Genomic DNA, 19,593 nt, shown 5'->3' on the forward strand with positions numbered 1-19,593 from the left:
TTTCAAAAACAAATGTTAAATCCCAAATGGCAGATGAGGCAGTCAGTAGTGCGTTCCTGCTGAGTAAAGGCTGGAGTCTGAAAAATGACTCATCACTATTTTGTGTTCCTCAGATTTGCCCCTTTCAGATGCATAAGAAAAATCATTTGTGTGAACAGGTCTTTCTGCTCTGTCCTGTCTGTAAATGGAGTGCATGAGGCTGGTCCCGGCCGCGGCTCTGTGCTCCTGGAGAATGCAGTTCATATTTTCTGCCTCTGCTGCTCTGTGCACCCCTCCCCTCTCCGCTCCCATAGAAAGGCAAAAGGAGTGGAGCAGGAAAGTTTGATGGCAATTACTTAGCTGTCTTTGTGTGTAGAGCTGGAGGTGGGGACATGTGAAGGAAATTTAGGCTGTGCAGAGGAAGACAAGTTACTATAAATGACTCAGGGCCTTTCCTTAACCTAGTCAACCAGAACAATACATTTCTGCAGTTTCAGCAACTGGGAATAGCACTTGACTTCAGGTCATTTTTCAAATTATAGAAGCCCAAACATATTCTTTCCTCTACTGACTTCTTGTGATTCTAGAGGCAGTATCTTTAGTTTAAACCCATTGAGGCAATGAATTCTGTGCTTGAGGCTATAGTGCACGCTCAAAACAGCATCTGGTGCAATTCACAATTAACACATTATGGAGGGCCAGCTCCAGTTATGTACAAATTTTGATTTTTCACATACCCAAGCAAACCTGATGCCCATTCATACAGCATATTTAACCCTAAATAACCCACACATTTATTTACTTTTAATTAAGTACTGTCACACAAATTAAGAAGACTGGAACCGTACCTGATTATAAGACAGTCTGCTGATGGTGTTGCACGCCTCTTCATTGAAAACATGTGAACATATTCCAGTTTCAATGTGAAACATACAACTATGAATCATAATATATCAAATACATTGATTATTTAAAATCACAGCCACATTGCTCTGTCTACCACCTTGACTACAACCCCACCTTTCCTTAAATCAGCCTGAGACATCAGCACACGGCTGAGGCCACAGTTGTTCTTCCATCTGAAACTGAGCAGAGACTAGTGACACAGGGACACACTTATGTAAGGGCACGCTGAAGGACAGCCTGTCAGATGACAGCCTCATTTTGTTCAATAAAAAAATCCTCCTTCTACCTATCTCATCTCCTTTCCCATCATGTCCCTCAGTCCACCATTCAGCATTAACTCCACTCTCCTCCTCCTCTCCCTCCTCCTTCTCCTCCTCTTTCCTCTCTTCCTCTCCTCCTTCTCTCCCTCCCCACCTCCGTCTGTCCCTGAGGACCAGAGCTGCTGCTGCTGCTCAGTAATTACACCAGAGCTGCGGGGAAATATTTAAACATTTATTAAAGAAAAGCAGGAGGACAGAGCAAATGAAGATGAGTGATAGCGCCCATAAGAGTGAAGGCAGGATAATGCAGAGCTCTTGAGAAAAGACTACAACCAGTAATTGAATACTTAATACTCAAAGCAGGTTTGGAAGTGTCAAACAGGGGAGGTCTATACAGTTTGGAAAATGCAAAGTACTTTTTAAAAAATTTATACAGAATTAATATAAATAGATGATAAATAGATAAATAGATGAAGTAAAAATGTAGCTCAAAAGCATAAAAAAAATGTAAAGGATGACTGTTGTAATTTTGTTGTGTAATGTAAGAAACAGCAAGTATCAAATGTGGAACATTTATGGTGATCACAAAAAAACTAAAGTCTTCTTTGACAGATCAGAAAGAATTACAAAAACTTGGATGCAGTTCCTGTCATATCATGTGTGATGACACTGTTCCCCAGATTATAAGTGGAGTCATTTGTTGCTGAATGACCTCTGTGCTGAATCATCTATGTAACCTCTGGACCTGTTCTTATTGTGCCAAACTGTTGTGGCGCAGACGCTGCTATAAATCACTGAGCTCAAGTGAAAGTGGCAAAGCCCACAGCGTTACGGCAATAAAGCCAGAGACTTACAACACCACCTACACATGGACAAGCGGACGGCCTGCTGCAAACACATCTATGGACAAGGGACGCTGCAATGCATCCTGGGAGTTCCACATATTTCATTTTACCAGTGTGGAAAATTGACTGCATGCATTTGTACACACAAGCATGGGCCAGATGAGTGCACTGTATATGCAGACATTACTCTTGCCTATGGCAGAGTGGTGATTGCACTATATGCAAAACAGTTGGAAAGAGAGATCACGAGAGACGGCTTTTAGAAAGGATGTATTCAAGGTCAATATATTAGTGCAACTAAGAGTCCCTCAGAGACAGAGGGCCCTTTGAATGCACATCTCTCTTGATTAGTCCTTTTGCATTCCTTGCCATCCAAACACTTTTTACTTTATTAGATTACATAGCTCAGTTTGTTACATGTTTAAATCAATTTATGTAAAAGCTGAATATCTATTTTTCTGCAGCTTTCTTGGTCTGTTCCTAAAGTTTAAGCCAAAAACCGGAAAGTGATTTCACGGGCTGTGAGGCTAATGCAGCCTGTCTGCTCGTAAAAATGTTTTATTGAGAAAGGAGCTCTGCCATCTTTTCAAGGTTAGGGAAGTCATGCTGTTCAGTCAAACACTGACACCTACAGGACTGAGCACTAAAATATTATCTATTCTACATTGTTTATAGTTGTACAAAGTAGGCTATGGGTCAGCGATGCAAAAAAATAAGTGCTAGATCATTAAGTTATATTGTCTATAATTAGGTAAAAGGGATTATCTTTACTTCCAAAAAATTTGTTCAGTCGTTCTGTGCAATGAATCTAGTGCAGCCACTATGTAAGCATCTAAAGCATTTGAATTGAATCATCAACCCCTGTTACTTCACACAACTTTACTCAATACAAGTTATGTCTCTCATGGCGTCAAATATTACAACACTGGTGGTTATTAACACTATAATACAATTAAATTCCAGTCATTTAAACTACACATTGAAAATGCTCCCATCACATGACCAAAATAAAGGTAGTATTACAGTATTACAGTATTACAGTACAGATGTGTCTGATATAAAATGATTGATGGTCATGAGCACACTGATACCACTGATGACCTGCCATAGTTTAGCCGAATTAAATATAGAAAAACATTGAAAAGGCGGTGGTTGGTGGGACCTCTTGAATTTATAAACCAGTCCCTGACAAATGGGGAGGCAACCCAAACCAAACCAATGACAATGGCACAGGACAATGATAGTGTGAGGTCCTGCGGCGGACAGAGCGGCTCGGCTCTTACCAGTGTGGAAACAGCAGAGGTGTACATTGGGGTGTGTCCTGTAGACATCAACACTGGCTGCAAAATAACAGAAGGAGAGGGTCATTGTGCGACGATGTGAGGAGGATGTGAGAATATGAGGATGTGAGGATGTGAGGATGTGAGGATGTGAGGAGGGACACGGGATAGAGACACCAGCCCTCTGGACATACAGGGAGTCACAGCTCTGTCCCACAGAGTACAGCACAGATCAGCCCCAAAGACACTTGAGGAGACAGGACAGGGCTGCAATAGTTTTGCACATTTACATATACTAATCCAATTTTTCTTTTTTGGTACTTTTCCCACATATACTATCTGCCCACAAAGAAGTGCACATTAAACATAAGATGTGGTTAACATTTTGGGGGAAAGTGGAATAAAATGTCAGTGAAATATAATTATTGCATTGCGATTAGATTTGTAATATATGTTTAAAAACTGCACGTTGTATACGACTCCGGGGGCATTAACAGTGAAGAGTGAAATATAACCTGATAAACCAATGTAAGAATCCCATGCATTTCAGAACATATTAAAGGTTTAAACCAGAGGTACAAGATTTTTCTATAAAAAGACAAAATATTTTGTTCTTTGCAGAGGACGTTCTGTTTCTGAATTTGACTGCAGCCTTTGTGAAGATAGAAATTTAGCGTCAACTCCAGTTGCAATTTGATTACGATACACTGTGCAGCCCTAATAGTACACTAGTAATTCCCCTTGCCATGTTTTAAAACTTTTACAATCATAAAGCTGCACTTCTCAAGTCTGTAGCCACACACACTTGACACACACACAGACACCTGTCCATCCCTGCAGTGCACCCCTCTCCATTAGAAAGCAGAGGTAAAGTCTGAACATGGACCTACTATCTGCTGCTTGTTCACAGTGTACCTGGAGGTGGATTAGTGCACTTCCTTGTATCTGCAGATGCTATCAGTGCTCCTACACGGCCCAATATAGAAACACACTGGGCCATGCTATTATTGACTCTGAAGCTGAAGGCACTAAAGGCTGATTATGCCAAATAACATGGAGGCACAGACTGTTGGAGCAGGTAGGAAGCAGGAAGTAGGATGGAACTAGGAAAATGGCAGGGGGCATACTGCTTGTGGACTACATTATACACAATACAGTGAAAATAACCACTCACCCTGAGCAACTAGGCAACTGCAAGGCAAACTTCACTTACTTTGTGCTGTTCCTCAGTTTTGAATTAGCAAGCACAAGTCAACTGTAGTAGTAGTTGACAGGTTATACTAATTAAATTAAATAATATTTTACACTGGCTAAAGATGTACCAATTTAACACAGTACTTTACGTCAAAAGTCAATGTCTTGTGTTTTGTAATCCAGGTTTTGTTCATATTTGATTTGCATACGCAGGTATGGGGAGAAGAAAGGGATATTGGTGTGTCATTGAAGCCAATGACTATGACAAAATGTTATCATCAAGCACTGATGAGAATTACAAAGTGTCCCATGTGTGCTGGCTAATACCAAACTCCACTAGGACCCAGGTCAGGGGGGTCACTGGAGGTCCGTCATTATCACTCAAACTTCTTATTTTGCCCTGTGATTAAAACATTTACTAGATCATGTATATCGAGACCAGAACAAATATTATCAAAAATTACAGCAACTTTACTAAGTATTGTGATAACTAATAACAATTAGGTGAATTTAGACTAAATACAGATAGACAGCAAGTAAATAAATAAGAAAATGATTTCACGCATGTGCTAAATGTACAGTGTAACAGTGCAGCTACAGTCTGTCATCACTAAAGCAGTGCACTAAGTAAGTGTGATCATGTTGCTCCTGATGTCAGCTGGATCTGAGCCTACAGAGGCCTCAGCACTGTCTGTCAGGGAGGTCTGCTGCTACTAAACACATTACACCCGATTTTAGCTGTTAGAGGGAGGGCCTTACATTTTTTATCATGATATAACAAGTGGACATAACAATATAAATCACAATAATACAATAATGGCAGGAAAAACATTTTTAAATAATATTTTTGTGTTTTTGTTTGCAATATAGTTATAATCAATAACAGCCATGGATTATTTTAAATTGCAATATTGATCTGAAATGACTTAATAAAAGAAACAAGTCTGTTGATTTCCAGGTTGGAAAATTGCAGGCCCAATGGAAAACACTGCCATAAATGTCATCACAACAAAGTGCCACTATCAAATGTGCATGAATCACTCTAATACAACTTCGAGTACTAATACTAACATTGTTTTCAGCAGAGCCTCGACAGTAGCAAGAGTTCTTCATATTGGTAGTTAGAAATGATCAAAATCTAGCAGCAACATACTTAGAGAGTATGTACCTTCTGATTGCATTGTGAATAAACTCTTGGATTATAAAAACAGCCTAATTAATAATGAGACAGGCTTGTTGTTTGTACTTACACATTATGGTCTATTTCGCAGTCAAGCAAAAGAACCAACCACAGCAATTACAGTAAATTGCTGCTATACTGAATCCAATTGATTTCACAGAAGGTCAGAAACACGATTAAAGTCAGAGCCATTAAGGACACAGTGTGCCGCTAAGGATACAAGTGTATAATGATGTGCAACACCCACCACATAATGCAGTAGTCCATTCAGCTCTGAAGCAGCTCTTGTTTGTGTTGGGCCTGATACAGTGACTAGAGCGAGGTGCTGACAGCTGCCGGAGTACAGGCCGCTTGAATTGTGTCATTATTGATTGACTGATGTACAGTGTGTTGGCAGGCAGCGTACCTTGACAGGAGAGATGTGTGTGTGAGGAGTGTAGCCGTGGATGGCCTCCATGGCGGCGAGGTTCTTGTCGCTCATATGAAGCATTTCGGCACTTTTCCCTGGAGCCAGATGAGCTGGACTGTGCTCCAAGGGGGGCGTCTCCTCATCCTGATACCGGTACTTCTGCACAAACACAAACACAAACATCCATGTTAGGATTTTATGCCATTTGGGGACATTACATTGACATACATTTTATTTATTGACTGATTGGACCAAGGGAGTCGACGAGACGATAAAGGAGTCTGCCCTCAACCCTCTTCCTATTAACCTATATTAGAGGGGGTGAGCATGTGAGGCTTCTTGCCCTGATCCTATATTACGTCAAACTGACTCTGACTTTTAGCCATGTTGTAATGCTGCTACTTCCTCAAAAACATATCTGGAGTTATGTTTTGTTTCATTCACACATTTGAGTAACACTTTATTATTAGTCTGTTTACATCTCCAAAGCTCAAAATTCTCTGTTCCACCTTGTGATGTCATGAAGCAGTAGTTTTCAAGTTAAACTTGAGTTAGTTAAACAAGTTAAACAGCTACCCTTTACCTTTTGTTCAGTAGAGATAGGCAATTCCATAGCTAAAGTCATCCAAATGATTATTGTGACAGTGTATGGGGTTTAAAAACACAGGTGAGCACTTCCTGTATTACCACATGACATCACAAGGTGGAACAGAGTGTTTTGAGAGAAGAACTCAGCCTAAATATGCAATGAATAAAAGGTATGTTTTATGAGGAAACATTATAACATCCTTTAATAACAAATCCACTGAGTGCTGCATTAGAAACTGTAATGACTGATGGGAGCTGATGTTGCTGTAAACGTCATCACAACAAAGAGCCATGAAGATGTCAGCCCCTCCAACTGATAGCTGTAGATCACAAGTAAACCACAGATTTTCATTAGTACCAAAATGACTACGAATCTCTGCATGACTATGAATCCTACATGTATTACTAAAATAAAATTTGAGAATGAAGTACAGAGCAGTGGGCGTATACCGGTGGCGGTGAAAACAGGAGCTGATAAGCAAAATGGCGCCTTGAAAATAAGATTGCTCAAACATGCATGAGTCACTCCAAGTACAACTTCGGGTGAGTAAATAGTGAGGGGAAACAACTATAACATGGTTAAAAGCTCTGAAAAGTCATCTTGTACATCACATAACACATAACACGCAGAGTGACGCCTACAAGCGCAAACTGAGGACATCATAGAAACAGAGGGCTGAAAATGGGGCCATTGTGTGTCATCAAAGTGTCCTCCACCAAAGCTCTGAGTCACAGCAGCTCCACAGAATCAGATCATGGCCTTGTAGTTCTTCATTACCTCACTCCCTGCCCATATCCCTCACCTCACATCCCTTATCTCTGCCATTGGTATGTATTATGATTGTGATTAGTTTTGTGATATATATTTTTAACAAGTAGGATTCTGTTCACAGTGTGCATTGTAAACAAATCAAAGAGCATAAACATTTTAGAGAAGTCTGAAGTCTGAACTGTACAAGAAGTACAAGAATAATACAAGAATCCCATGCATTTCAGAACATAAGTCAGAACTACAAAGTTAATAATATTTGACTACAGAAACACAGTATATTTTGTTATTTGCAGAAAACATTCTATATAATTGCAGCTTTTGAATGAAATATAGAATGAATTACACCATCTCAAATTGTGATTTCTGTAGGGCTCAAGGCACTCGTAGCCTTCCCATCCAAACACATGAGAAGGTGGACAGGCTTAATATCTTATGTTCAAACACTCACAGTCACAAAATGTTTATATTTGGAAAAGCATGTACATTTTGTCTAAAGTCTAGTCCCCGTGCCTGTCCTCTCTTCTCATTTATTTGGCAGACAGACAGAGGGGCAGACAGAGGAGTGCAGGATGGGGATGGAGGGGTGCATCACTGATCCTCTCGCTGCCTAGCAACCAGAGCAGGGATGCAGAGCCACAGTTGGGGCTGCCAGCGTTGGTCCTGGATCATATTACACTGAGACAGCATAAAGACAAGAGAGAAAGCAAGATTCTGGAGAGAGGGGGAGGGATAGGACCAAAATGACAAAAGAAAAGAACATCAATAAACAGAGACACAGCAGCACAGTGTAGAGGACAGAGGATTCACATTAATAAGAGTAATTTATTTTGCCCTTATTATAAAAGAAATAAATTATACTGAAACTGTTGTTTAAGAGATATGCAAAATTAGAATATTGATGTATTCATGTAAAAGGCTGCAAATTCACAATGCCATTTTTCAAATAGGTGTGGTTGACATTCCCAAAGAGGCAAGATTTTTTATTTATCACGATTGATAGAATTTATATCTTTTTGAATTCCATTAAAAGGGAACTAATATTCTTTCTTCTGAGAATTCACACTTCACTGTGATTGGTTAAATCCACCTGTCCTTCACTCCCAACATGAGGCTGACTAATAGGAGAAGTGAGTGGGAAAAAAATGTCTGGGTTTTAGCATAGATTTGCATTAAACGGATAAGCACTGCACCACACTATGACACTATCCAAAAAGCATATTGTCACAGCGTAAGATCACAATTATCAGTACTTTCAAAACCCCTATCAAACACACTATCTGAATGTCTAGAGGTTTAACTTAAACTGGGTCTGTCCTTGTGTGAGCACCAGCAGGCTGGTCCTGCTCCTGAGGCACACCATCTGTTTGAGTGCAGCTTCAGGTGGGCTCTGGCCATTACACTCACTACCTCCTCACAGCCAAAATCTGTTCATTCATCAACATTTTCTGTGGGCGGGGAGGGTATTAAAGAGACATAAAAAATATGACAATGAATAAACAATACACAATTCATATTCAGTAAATCATGAAAACATCTAACTAATCAATTTATTCTGTACTTAATTATATTATATAGTATTTTTTATATAAATTCACTTACTTCATACTCCCTCCCACCACTTACTGAATGTATAATTCAGTAAAATCTGTTTAAAAATTACATTAAAGATTATTACACGTCTAATGCTTATTCTTATTTTCAATAAAGCAGCTGGCAGCAATTAAAACTCTTCTAATGGTTCATTTGGGCCAGAAAAGCACTAACACAAAGCCTGAGGGGTTTCCAGGCTTTATGGTACTAACATAACATAATGAGCTGAAATATGCAGCAGCAAAGGTTGATACAAATGGCTCTCCACAGCTTGTGATCTCGCCCACAGTGCACATGTTACAATGCAACGCTGCTAAATGAGTTCACTCACTGCACCACTCATGTCAATGCTATCTACAGTGCTCTAACTCCAGTTTACAGTTACAGGATCAAGCTGCAGCATATAAATGACTTTGTATTATGTAATGGAAGCAGCATAACAAGCCCAGTTCCTCTGGCCTGTTATTTTCTCCAAATTTATACTAATGCAGGTGAACAGAGACACAGCTTTATTCTCTGTTTTTATAACGCTGTTATCTCATATATCCACACACTACCTGTGCTGCTGCTGGGTTTTAGATCTACATGGCCTCACTTCACTGTGGAACTCAATATATGATAATCAATGATCAGGGCATTAACAGAGGCTAACCTTGCACCACGCATTCTTATGCTCAAGAACAACATGGAGAGATCATGACGTTGCCAATAATGTGAAAAACATAAAACATCAAAATAACATTGTTGTGTCACTATATATAAAGCTAAATTAAAAATAAAGGTGTAATAGCTCTGCACGTGTTGATAATATTGTTTAATTATTATGTATAAGTGTAGTCAAAAGTATAATCAGATACTAAAACTAGTATCAGGACTCAAATATCAGCAATGGAAAAATGACAAAAACAGGGCAAAATGTGACAAAATTTTCTGCAGTTTTGGAATAATCTTGAGATTTACCTGAACTAGGAAGACCAAACTGTAACATAAAGAAAATACAGGTATATTGTGTTGAAAATGACAATCTGTTGTAAGAAGAAAAAGAGGTTTGTTAAAATACCAATGTGGTGTCAAAAACTGTATTGCCTGTATTTGTAAGTATCAAACTTGAGTTTTTGTACTGTGACAACACTACAGTATTGTGTATAAAGCTAAATAAAAATAGCGCCTCTGATTTCCACTCAAACAATTCCTAAGAGCTCCTCTCATTTGAACTGAATCACACAATCACTGCTGCCAACCAAAAACTACCACCAAAATATTGCTGCTGCATTCGAGAGGAAAGTCAGTGTATTGTGCCATTGCATACTTAGATTGTCATGGTCATGTCTCCTGGTGTCCTGGACCAGTGGAAGTCCTAATGCAGGAATAATAGGCCACTTTATATTCACAAAGGGACACAATGCTCCACAGAACATATTAAAAGTGTTGGGCAGGTTCAGTCCAGAATTTAGGACAGCCACTGGTGGTAGACAGTCTGATTACATAAGTAGCATTTTAATATTCTGTTCATAACTAATATGCAAATTGAGAAAACAACTGGCAAAGTGGCTTTAAAGACACAAGATTAGCAGAACTACCAAAATGCTGAGATTTCTCTTTAAGATGTGTGGGGTGGGAGATGTATAAAAATGGCTAATGTCACAATTGTGGCAGAAATATGCAAAATTAGAATATAAAACAGATAAAATTGTTTAAAAAGAACAGAAACTTCACAATTGTCCAAAGGATATGAAGCAACATTCTGCACTGTATCTTTGGTTAATTAAAAGCAATGCATGATGTTAACCAAAACATTTAGCACATGTCTGACGGGCTGCCATACTATTGTTCATATAAGATCATCCACAAAGAAAATCAAGATATTAATTTTGTCAGTATCACCCATACTATGCACACTGCACAGTCAGTATTTCAGCAGTGCTAATACCAGCTAATTTACAAAAGCTCCAACACACAGCTTCACAGAGCTCTCAGCTCGATGCAGCACAAGACCGTCTCTGGTGAAAAGAGTGGATTTATGTAAAGAGGTCGACAAACCTCAAATGCCTCAAAATCAACTAATTTCTCAGCTGTTACAGGCAGTGATCTAAACAGGTCACTACATCAAATAAGAAAAACACGATCTTACATTACAGACAGTGAGTACTTCAAAACGCTGTACTATATCAAATACCTTGCTGCTTCTGCATTGTACAGGATCTCTCTATATAATGTTGCTGCTGCAGATTTTACCCTTTTAATTCCCTGAGAATGTTCACAGCACAACCTCACAAATACATTATACACACATTTTAGTAGTTACACTAATCAGATCTCACACTGATCATAACGATAATGAAGTGTGGTAAAATGCCCCTATCTGTATACCTATAATGTTATTACTGTTACATTATGTAGGATTACTTTAAAATATGCTTAAGCCATTTCTCCACAAAAATTGAGCCCATGGTCAATGAAGTTCTTTCTGTTTAAACATGCTGCTGCTGCAACAAAACAATGTATTTAGGCAAAGAAGATTGCAGATGAAAACACTTTACATATAGATATATTGTTACATCTAAAATGTGTTGTAAACATTTATTTATTACTTCATGGCAAACTTGTCAGGTGCTTTAACTTATTGTTTGATGCTTGACAAGATTCAATAGCACTGTCTTATAGTGACTAATTTTAACAGATATTGTAGTCTTGTTGCTATAGTGGTTAATATGGAAGAGCCATTTTGCCTAGAAGATGTCTGACTATTGTTTACCTTAATTGTCAAATAGACAAGAAAGATGAGCAGAAATAGGTGATTAATTACACTGACATATTGTATTCTCTTTATGTCTAAACACTGCAGCGCTGAGAGTTATTACTGCCCCGACAGTGAAGAAGTGTCCTGATACCTGTCTTAACACTTTCACTTTTGATTTATTAGAAAACAAACACAAATGCTATTTATTTTTGCTCTTCCACAGCATGGTGGTGGTTAGACCCTCCCCCGCTGCTCACACAAGCGTGCACCTTTTATGCTGAGTTTCCATTTTTCTGTATGTTGCACTTGTACCAGGGCTTGTGTCATTAACCCCTGCCAAGCCCCCCAGCGCCTCTCTCAAATGTTTGTCCAGTGCTTATTATTGATATTTAGTTGTATTTTCTTGGTAAGTGCTACATACATGTACTCAGAAAAATTTGTGACAGATGAATCTACTATTACAAAACCCCTTAGGTCAGTGTTTGAAACATATGATACCATAAAACTATTGCCACACGTCCATAACATGTTCCCCTTTGCGCTGAAATAGGGAAAAGCAAAATATATTTTCTGTTAGTTTCACAGCCAGAAGTTGATGAACATTCAGTACAAGACATTTTGAATCAGCAAATCTCCAATAACAATCACCCAACACTACACAAGACTTGGGGCAGATACAGAATGTTAGAGATATTGACCGATATTTGGACTTTTTTGCGCATGAGCTATTGGCCTTAAATCTCCAGGCCGATACTTTGTTTTTGCCCACCTGCTACCTAAAGGGTACACATAAAGGTTTATTTGAACACTTTAATGCAAATAGATAACTGCTTAAAATGTGACTCTTGAAGATTTGTGGCAAAAAAAGGGACTGTAAGGTAAGTTTGTCGTAAATTAAAATTACACTGGAAAATTGCATTACTTCAGTGAAAATAAGAAAATCAGCTCTACATATCAGCCCAAAAATATCTGCAGATCTTATTGGCCATCTAGATTCTAAACAATCGGTATCGGCATCCATGAAAAGACCCATATCGTTCGACAGTTCATTTTAGCATGTCAGCATTTTACAAATGATATGTATTTTACACAAATGATTGCCAACAGTACAGGGAAATGGACTCAAAATCTAGAAACCCTTATGTGGTGTGAACTGGTGAGCTGTTCTGTTGAGCCTTTTGGTCAGAGAAACAGCTCAGTGATTATGGATGCGTGTAATCTGACTCCTCTTTTGAACATAACACACCTCTATTGATTTTAAACCGATCCACTGGTGTCAGCTGCAGTGTTGATGTGCCCACCTCACAGTTTATAATGGCACACTGTAACTAGGCAACCCTTCCTGATAAATGATATGCAGACTGAATTTTGCTGGTAGTGACATTTGCAAAACAAAATACATGTAGGCACATTTTAAGTTTACTGCTATTTATCTTTCTCAAAAGTTTGTTGTTGTTATAATGCTGTTACCTAATCTAAAACATACCTGGAGTTGCGTTTTCTTTCATTCACACGTGTTTGAGTAGTCTTTTATTATTAGCCTGTCTATGTCTCCAAAGTTTTGTTCCACCTTGTGAAGTCATGGAGTGTTAGTTTACAAGTAAACAGCTGTCTTTCACCCTTTGTTCAGTAAAGATGAGCAATTGCAGAGCTAGCATTATCTAAATGATTTTAATGAAGGTGTATGAGGTTTTAAATCACATTGGAGCACTTCCTGTATTACTACATGACATGACATGACAAGGTGGAATGGAGTGTTTGAAAGAACTAAATATGCAGGGTTTGTGTGTTAAACATGTATGAATGAAACAAAACACAACTCCAGGTATGTTTGTGATGAGTAAACAACATTTTAACATAGATCAGAAAATCACGTAATATGGGCCATTTAAAGGTATAGATATAGAGAACACATTTAACTGTGGCTTTCACTAACTGTAGTAACCATAAACATCACAATAGCAACACGTGTCCCTCTGCCAGCACTAAGTCCATGTATACAGAATAAATTAGCTCATCCTTTATTATTGTGGGGTGGCCTATTACAGTTGCATTGTTTCCAATTATTAACATAACACAATAGCATGGATTTACATTTTGATTGCATTGACCTGTTTCTATCTGTTTTTGTTTCAGGGATTAGCAAATTAGCCTAGCATTGGTCACTTATTTGGTGGCAATGTTGAACAGCAATCTCCCTGTCAAATAAACAAATAAATAAAAATGGAGTGGAAAAACAAAGAAAGCACTTCTTAAAACACCCAGAGCTTCATCTAAGAATCACTCAGCGTGGAAATGCAATGCCCCAACTTTAATGTCACCTTCTTCAGTATTTTCTGCACTACTGCTCATCTGAAGGAGCAGCTGACAGTGGGCTCGGCTTCCTATTCTTTTTCCAGTAAAGACGTCTGCGGATCAATCCCAAGGCTGAGGTCACCCACCCAGACAGTGAGAGGAGGGCTCACTGATCTCAGAGCCATAAATCATTAATTACATTATTGCTCAATTCTCCTTTTAAAGCACAGCCCCTCTGCAACTTTACACATCCGTCAATATGTAGGCACAGGGTAGCGGAGCGTAAGGGGAAACTTAAGAGAGGCCTCATTAAACGTAGTGAGGCCATAGATGAGCGCTTAGTATAAAGAGAACATCGAAGAGCACTTCTTCTAAATGTGTCCATAAAGATCCATTTAATAAAGGCTTTACGAGAGAAAGACTTAAGGCCTTATTAAATAATAGCACACTGAAGCTTTACATGAGTGGACATTTACTAAAAACAAAAATACATGAAAGTGTATCTCTGTACTCTTTTGTGCCTCTGGTGTTCATCTTTACTGGCTGTGAATGATGCAAACTATCCTAAAGAAAAGAAGATAGTTCAATAAGATTTACATTGTGAATTCTCTCTGACAGGTCAACTTTATAACTAGAGTTGCTCATCCATTACTTTTCACACTGCCATGTCAGCAGCAGTGCCTATAATTCATTTGTGACATCCTCTAAGTAAATATTTGCAGTGGGTTGACATTTCTGTTAGTCGTGATGAATGTAAAGCGACTGGTATGTGGGGGTGGACTATTTGAAGATATCCTTGACAAGGAAGCCATTGTGTGTCATATGGAGATCTGGAGGAAGATACAGTAAGTGCCAGGAGCTGGTGTGGTGTAGGCACACACAGGACATTAGCAACAGGGAGCTGTAGTACAACTCTGTGCTCAGCTCAGCAGGACCACCAGCAACCACTCAAACCCACACATGACTTCACCAGCAGCACTTAAATATAGAAATCTGTCTAGTCAGTGAGTAATGAGCTAAACAACAGCATTTTCAAGTGTGAGATTGACAGCAGAGACAATGTATAATCCAAACACACAACTGTGTGACTGTAAAGACAATTGCATTTACATCTATCAGCATCATCTAGATCTTTTCCTATATTGGTGTCCATAAATAACCTATAGGTCAAGTTCTATGAATCCCCAAATCAAGACATGTCTAAGATCCTGCATTATGCTTGAAAAATAACATGTCCAGGGTTTGGCAATAGTTAGGACAATGGTTATTACCTTTGAGGTTTAGGTCTAATGCTGCATTGCCCTTCTTCATATTACCTGATTTGAGGATTAGCCTCCATTGCAGTGCAGTGTTTATCTAATATGTAAGAGGCCTTCCAGAGGGAAAAGTGCCTTTCCCAAGGTCAAAAGCATAGCATGCAGAATGCAAAACAACATGTAAGCACCCAAGCCTGTAACCTAGAATATCTGACCGCCATATGCTCACAGCCTCACACCGAGCAGCGTGGACTGGACACCAATGCTATTGCTACATAACATAGCCAAACCATCTTGCCAAAGCACCTGGAGAGTGTAAATGGAAAGGAGCCACGCACACATTCAGTAAATCAGCGTGATTTAGAGCGACCGAGCGACGCTTTGCTGTGAATAAGCCACAACCTGAGCAGAAGGACAAGAGAGCAAGCCAGGTGGAAGCGATTAGGCTAATGACGATGTGTAATTACAAAAGCGCGGCTCAAAGCAACATCAGGAAGGCTAAAGGCGCCAAAACTGTCACATGGGCCGCTTGCCTTCTACACATTTACAATACACATTCACGCTCCGCTGGTTCCGCTTACCTTACATCCGAACATCAGCGACAGTGTTCGGTTGCTGCAGATGAGCTTGCATTGGCACATGACCGGAGAGAGGCACTTCAAGTTCTTTATGGGCAGAGACATCGGTACCAAGCTAAAAAGAGAGCACCAGACCACCGCTTCGTCCTCGGTCACACCACGAGACTCGCCGGTCAAAGCAAATCAAAGGACACCCGGGAAAGCAGCAGTCCAGGGAGGGGGTGGACTCGGTCAGTGATACGGGCGGTGGAGAGCGGGAGAGATGTCCGATGGAGCGGAGAGGTACGAGCAGCAGGTTTAGGAAAAGCTATGCCTATGCTTCGTTTAAAATCATGCATCTTTTACAGTCGTGTGCCGCCATACATTGCCATATTGCCCTTCGACGCTACACTGGCAACATTACTCACAATGTGCTCCATCCCCTCTCCTTTCTCTCTCACTCTCCCCTCTCTCCTCTCTCTCCACACTCTCTTCTTCCAGTTAGGACGTAAACTTTTGTTTTTTTTCCCGGGCCAAACTCAGAGAAACCAGTCAAAGCATATACATTTGTATATGATATATTGTATATATAGTTAATATAAAGTTTAGTCAACCACCGGAGTTAAAAGTCAAGGGAGAAGAAAGTGGAGAACTATTTAAATCTAGTCGCGCTATCCGCTTCCACTGCTGTCTCTTGTTGCTGTGTGTCTAGGACGCCCCCTGTTGGAGCTGAACTGTGATGGTGCTGTCCAAGGTGCTGAACTTCAAGACAGAAAGAAGCTGTGCCTACTGAGTTAAAACTCTGTCGTTCATCACTACGTATGCCTGTTTATTTACGCAAGTTGTCTTGTCTCTGGAGTAGCAATGCCATTACACATGGCATTGCTAACATGCTGAAAATGTTCAACTTTGAAAATGGTCATCTTTTCATATTCCTAAATACACAATAAAGCTGGTAAACATATGCTTATGTATGTATATATGTTATATATGTGGCTGCATAAAAATGGCAAAAATGATTTGAATGGGTAATACTAAAAGTAGAATTTGATTTATAATTAAATACCACAAACCTATTATTAAATGTGTATAAACATAAAGTGCAATGTTTTTGTTTTATGTGCTGCAAAGTGCAGAACCACACTGCAGCATTTTAGCATAATAAGTGGTCAGGAAGGGTTAGCTGATCAAACACAGGGCTGATGATATTTGAGATTGTCCTAATAACCTATATTAGCCTAGTCTTTAATATTATTATTAAAAATGATAAATCATAAATGTAACATTTCTTGACTATTTTTTTCTACCTTCATCAGATGGCTCTGCTGCTGCTCTGTGTTGTGCTGACATTCAGAGCCCACTGGGTGGAGTGAGAGAACCAGGTAGGATGGATTTAAATATTGTGCATTCATCTCAGGGCCAACTGCGGCGTTCTCAGTGATGTCAGCGTAAAATCGAGTAGGGAAACTGCTCCAAATTCAGCATTTTTTTCTATCCACACAACCTTTTAGAGAACTAGGGATGTCCCAGCTGATGTGTTTTCTAGAGAGAGGCAGCAGACATGAGGCTGCAGAGCTTTCACTTTGTAGCAGTGGCATGAGAAGTACAGTACACGGGACCTGCTAAGAAAGTTGAATGTCTCATGTAGTCTATACTTACTTACATGCATACTTTGCACATTCAGTGAAAGCAATATTATGGGTTCACTGTTTGTACAGTTCACCCAGCAGAATGGTGGGTGAACAGACTTTAACTTTTCCTTCTTTGTTTGGAACTTGTGCAAATAATTGAAAGTTGCACTTTAAATTTACATTATTTGCCTGTAGTATGCAACACAATATGATTCCTATTTCTGAACCCTGCTGGTCATGTGGCTGGTTCTTATTTGTTTAAATCAATGCATATCCTTTTGATGGTTGAAGAGTATTTAATGAAGTGGATATTATTCGGTGTTCACATATCCAAAGAAAATTCTTTAGAAACTCAACTGAAAAAATTGTGAAGCTGAATGCTATTTTTTCCTGTCGTTCTGGTAACCGCTTTGGCTAACACCACTGTGGTAATTACATATATGTGAGAAGTTGTTTTTATCACTTGCATCCTCAGCTCAGTTTCTATAGCCACATGTTCTATCTGGGTTGCAAATTGGTGGAACATATATTTAAATAGTGAACTATATTTCTTCCTTCCTTTGTATCTCTGGGCAAGAAAATTCAACCATATTGCCACTCATATTGCCACTCACTGTCGCTGTGTGGCTTTCATAAGGAATGACTTTTTTATTCATACTGATACTGAATGTATTATAGGTATTAATGAATGTAATTCATTCAAAATGAATATTGCATGCTGTTCATATAACCATCTCTGACGATGATTTCCATGGTGATCATATACCGTAGGTGGCATCCCCTTTCCACTCAGCATTATGTAAGCGTGGGCGTCATATGGAAGCCTAAACTGTGGTTTTCCAGCACTGAGAGTAGTATTAGCATTAACATCTTAATACTGCATTGTGTGAAACAGAGAGAGCACCCCAGAGGAGTGTTTCCATGACAACATCTGCAGGGGGTGGCAGATCCCTAACAAACAGTCCACATGCCAACATTCTCCTGGTCACCATTTCTAACAGAGAGGTGTCCAGCACACGACATGTGCCACACTGAGACTGTGAGCCACACAGTCAGATGTGCCTGCACTATTCCACTACTACAATCATGTTCTCTTACCACAACTTAAGCTGTCTTCATAAAAACAAATATCACTTGAAGCGGCCGCAATCTAAATATAGATCGAAGCTGTGAGTTTGCTAAATTTAGAGAGACACTTTGGATCACTTTTACACAAAGCGCTCCAGGTCGTTAGCCTCCTCCAGCCTCCTGCAGCACTCACATGCAAACAAGTGGGAACCTCCTGAGGCTGCGCCCGACTCAGCTCTACTCACAGGAAAATACCTGAGTTGAGAATTATAGTATTTATGCCACCAGCAACCTGATAGAGCTCATCTGAGCCACTTCAACGCCACAATCTGCATGCTCCTACTCACACGCACTCATCATTTTAAACAACATGCTGCACGTTTGACTCAACCCATGTGCTATAGGGTTGTCTGTCATAGCACTGCCATGTCAACATTTACAATCGACCAAAACACTTATCCATATGAATGTTTAGGGCTGTATGCCCTAATTGGTAAATGGTAAATGGTCACATTTTTCTATAGCGCTTTTCCACCTTCAAGGCACTCAAAGCGCTTTACAACAAGGAACCACTCACCCATTCACACACACATTCACACACCAGTGTACGCAGACACTGTGGGCAAGGTGGGTTAAGTGTCTTGCCCAAGGACACAACGACAGCATTCATCTGTGGGAACTGGAATCACACCAGCCAACCTGTGGGTCAGTGGATCTGACCGCTCAACCTGTGATGTTTATGTTGAGAGCTGGATTCGATCCGCCAACCTTTAGATCAGTGCGCGAATGCTCTACCAACTGAGCTACTGCCGCCCCCTAATTAAGTGAACTAATTGGTCAATTGTGTCTTAGTCAACCAAAAATGTTTATTGATTGACAAATTATTTTATTACAAATAGAGAGTCAGCTGTACAACAACGGAAAGGAGAAGGCTTGGAGTTCATTGGAATTTTGGGAGTAAATGAAGAATTTTCCATATGAAGACGCTTCTCATTATGTATAGTTATTGTGTCTTATGAATGAACTTAATGCAGTTTTTGACT

General features: G+C 39.6%; 1 protein-coding gene and 1 long non-coding RNA gene across 2 annotated transcripts in view; one reads left to right on the top strand and one right to left on the bottom strand.

Annotated features, from left to right (window-relative positions):
- LOC110158421 (disks large homolog 4) overlaps window positions 1-15,977 on the bottom strand; it is a 30,423-nt gene extending 14,446 nt beyond the window's left edge. The window contains exons 1-3 of the mRNA XM_055148446.1: window positions 15,876-15,977; window positions 6,051-6,212; window positions 3,274-3,330 (exon numbers count right to left, since the gene is read on the bottom strand). Of these exons, the coding sequence (XP_055004421.1) occupies window positions 3,274-3,330; window positions 6,051-6,212; window positions 15,876-15,977 (321 nt within the window). The remainder of the gene's footprint in view (window positions 1-3,273; window positions 3,331-6,050; window positions 6,213-15,875) is intronic.
- LOC129407435 (uncharacterized) lies at window positions 15,810-16,815 on the top strand. Its single transcript, XR_008631536.1, has 2 exons — window positions 15,810-16,154; window positions 16,564-16,815. It is a non-coding gene; the product is annotated as an uncharacterized LOC129407435 (long non-coding RNA).
- The last annotated feature ends 2,778 nt before the right edge of the window (window positions 16,816-19,593 follow it).

Source organism: Boleophthalmus pectinirostris, unplaced genomic scaffold (assembly GCF_026225935.1).
Source record: "Boleophthalmus pectinirostris isolate CB_2022bp ecotype Guang Dong unplaced genomic scaffold, ASM2622593v1 HiC_scaffold_12, whole genome shotgun sequence".
NCBI classification, from domain to species: Eukaryota; Metazoa; Chordata; class Actinopteri; order Gobiiformes; family Gobiidae; genus Boleophthalmus; species Boleophthalmus pectinirostris.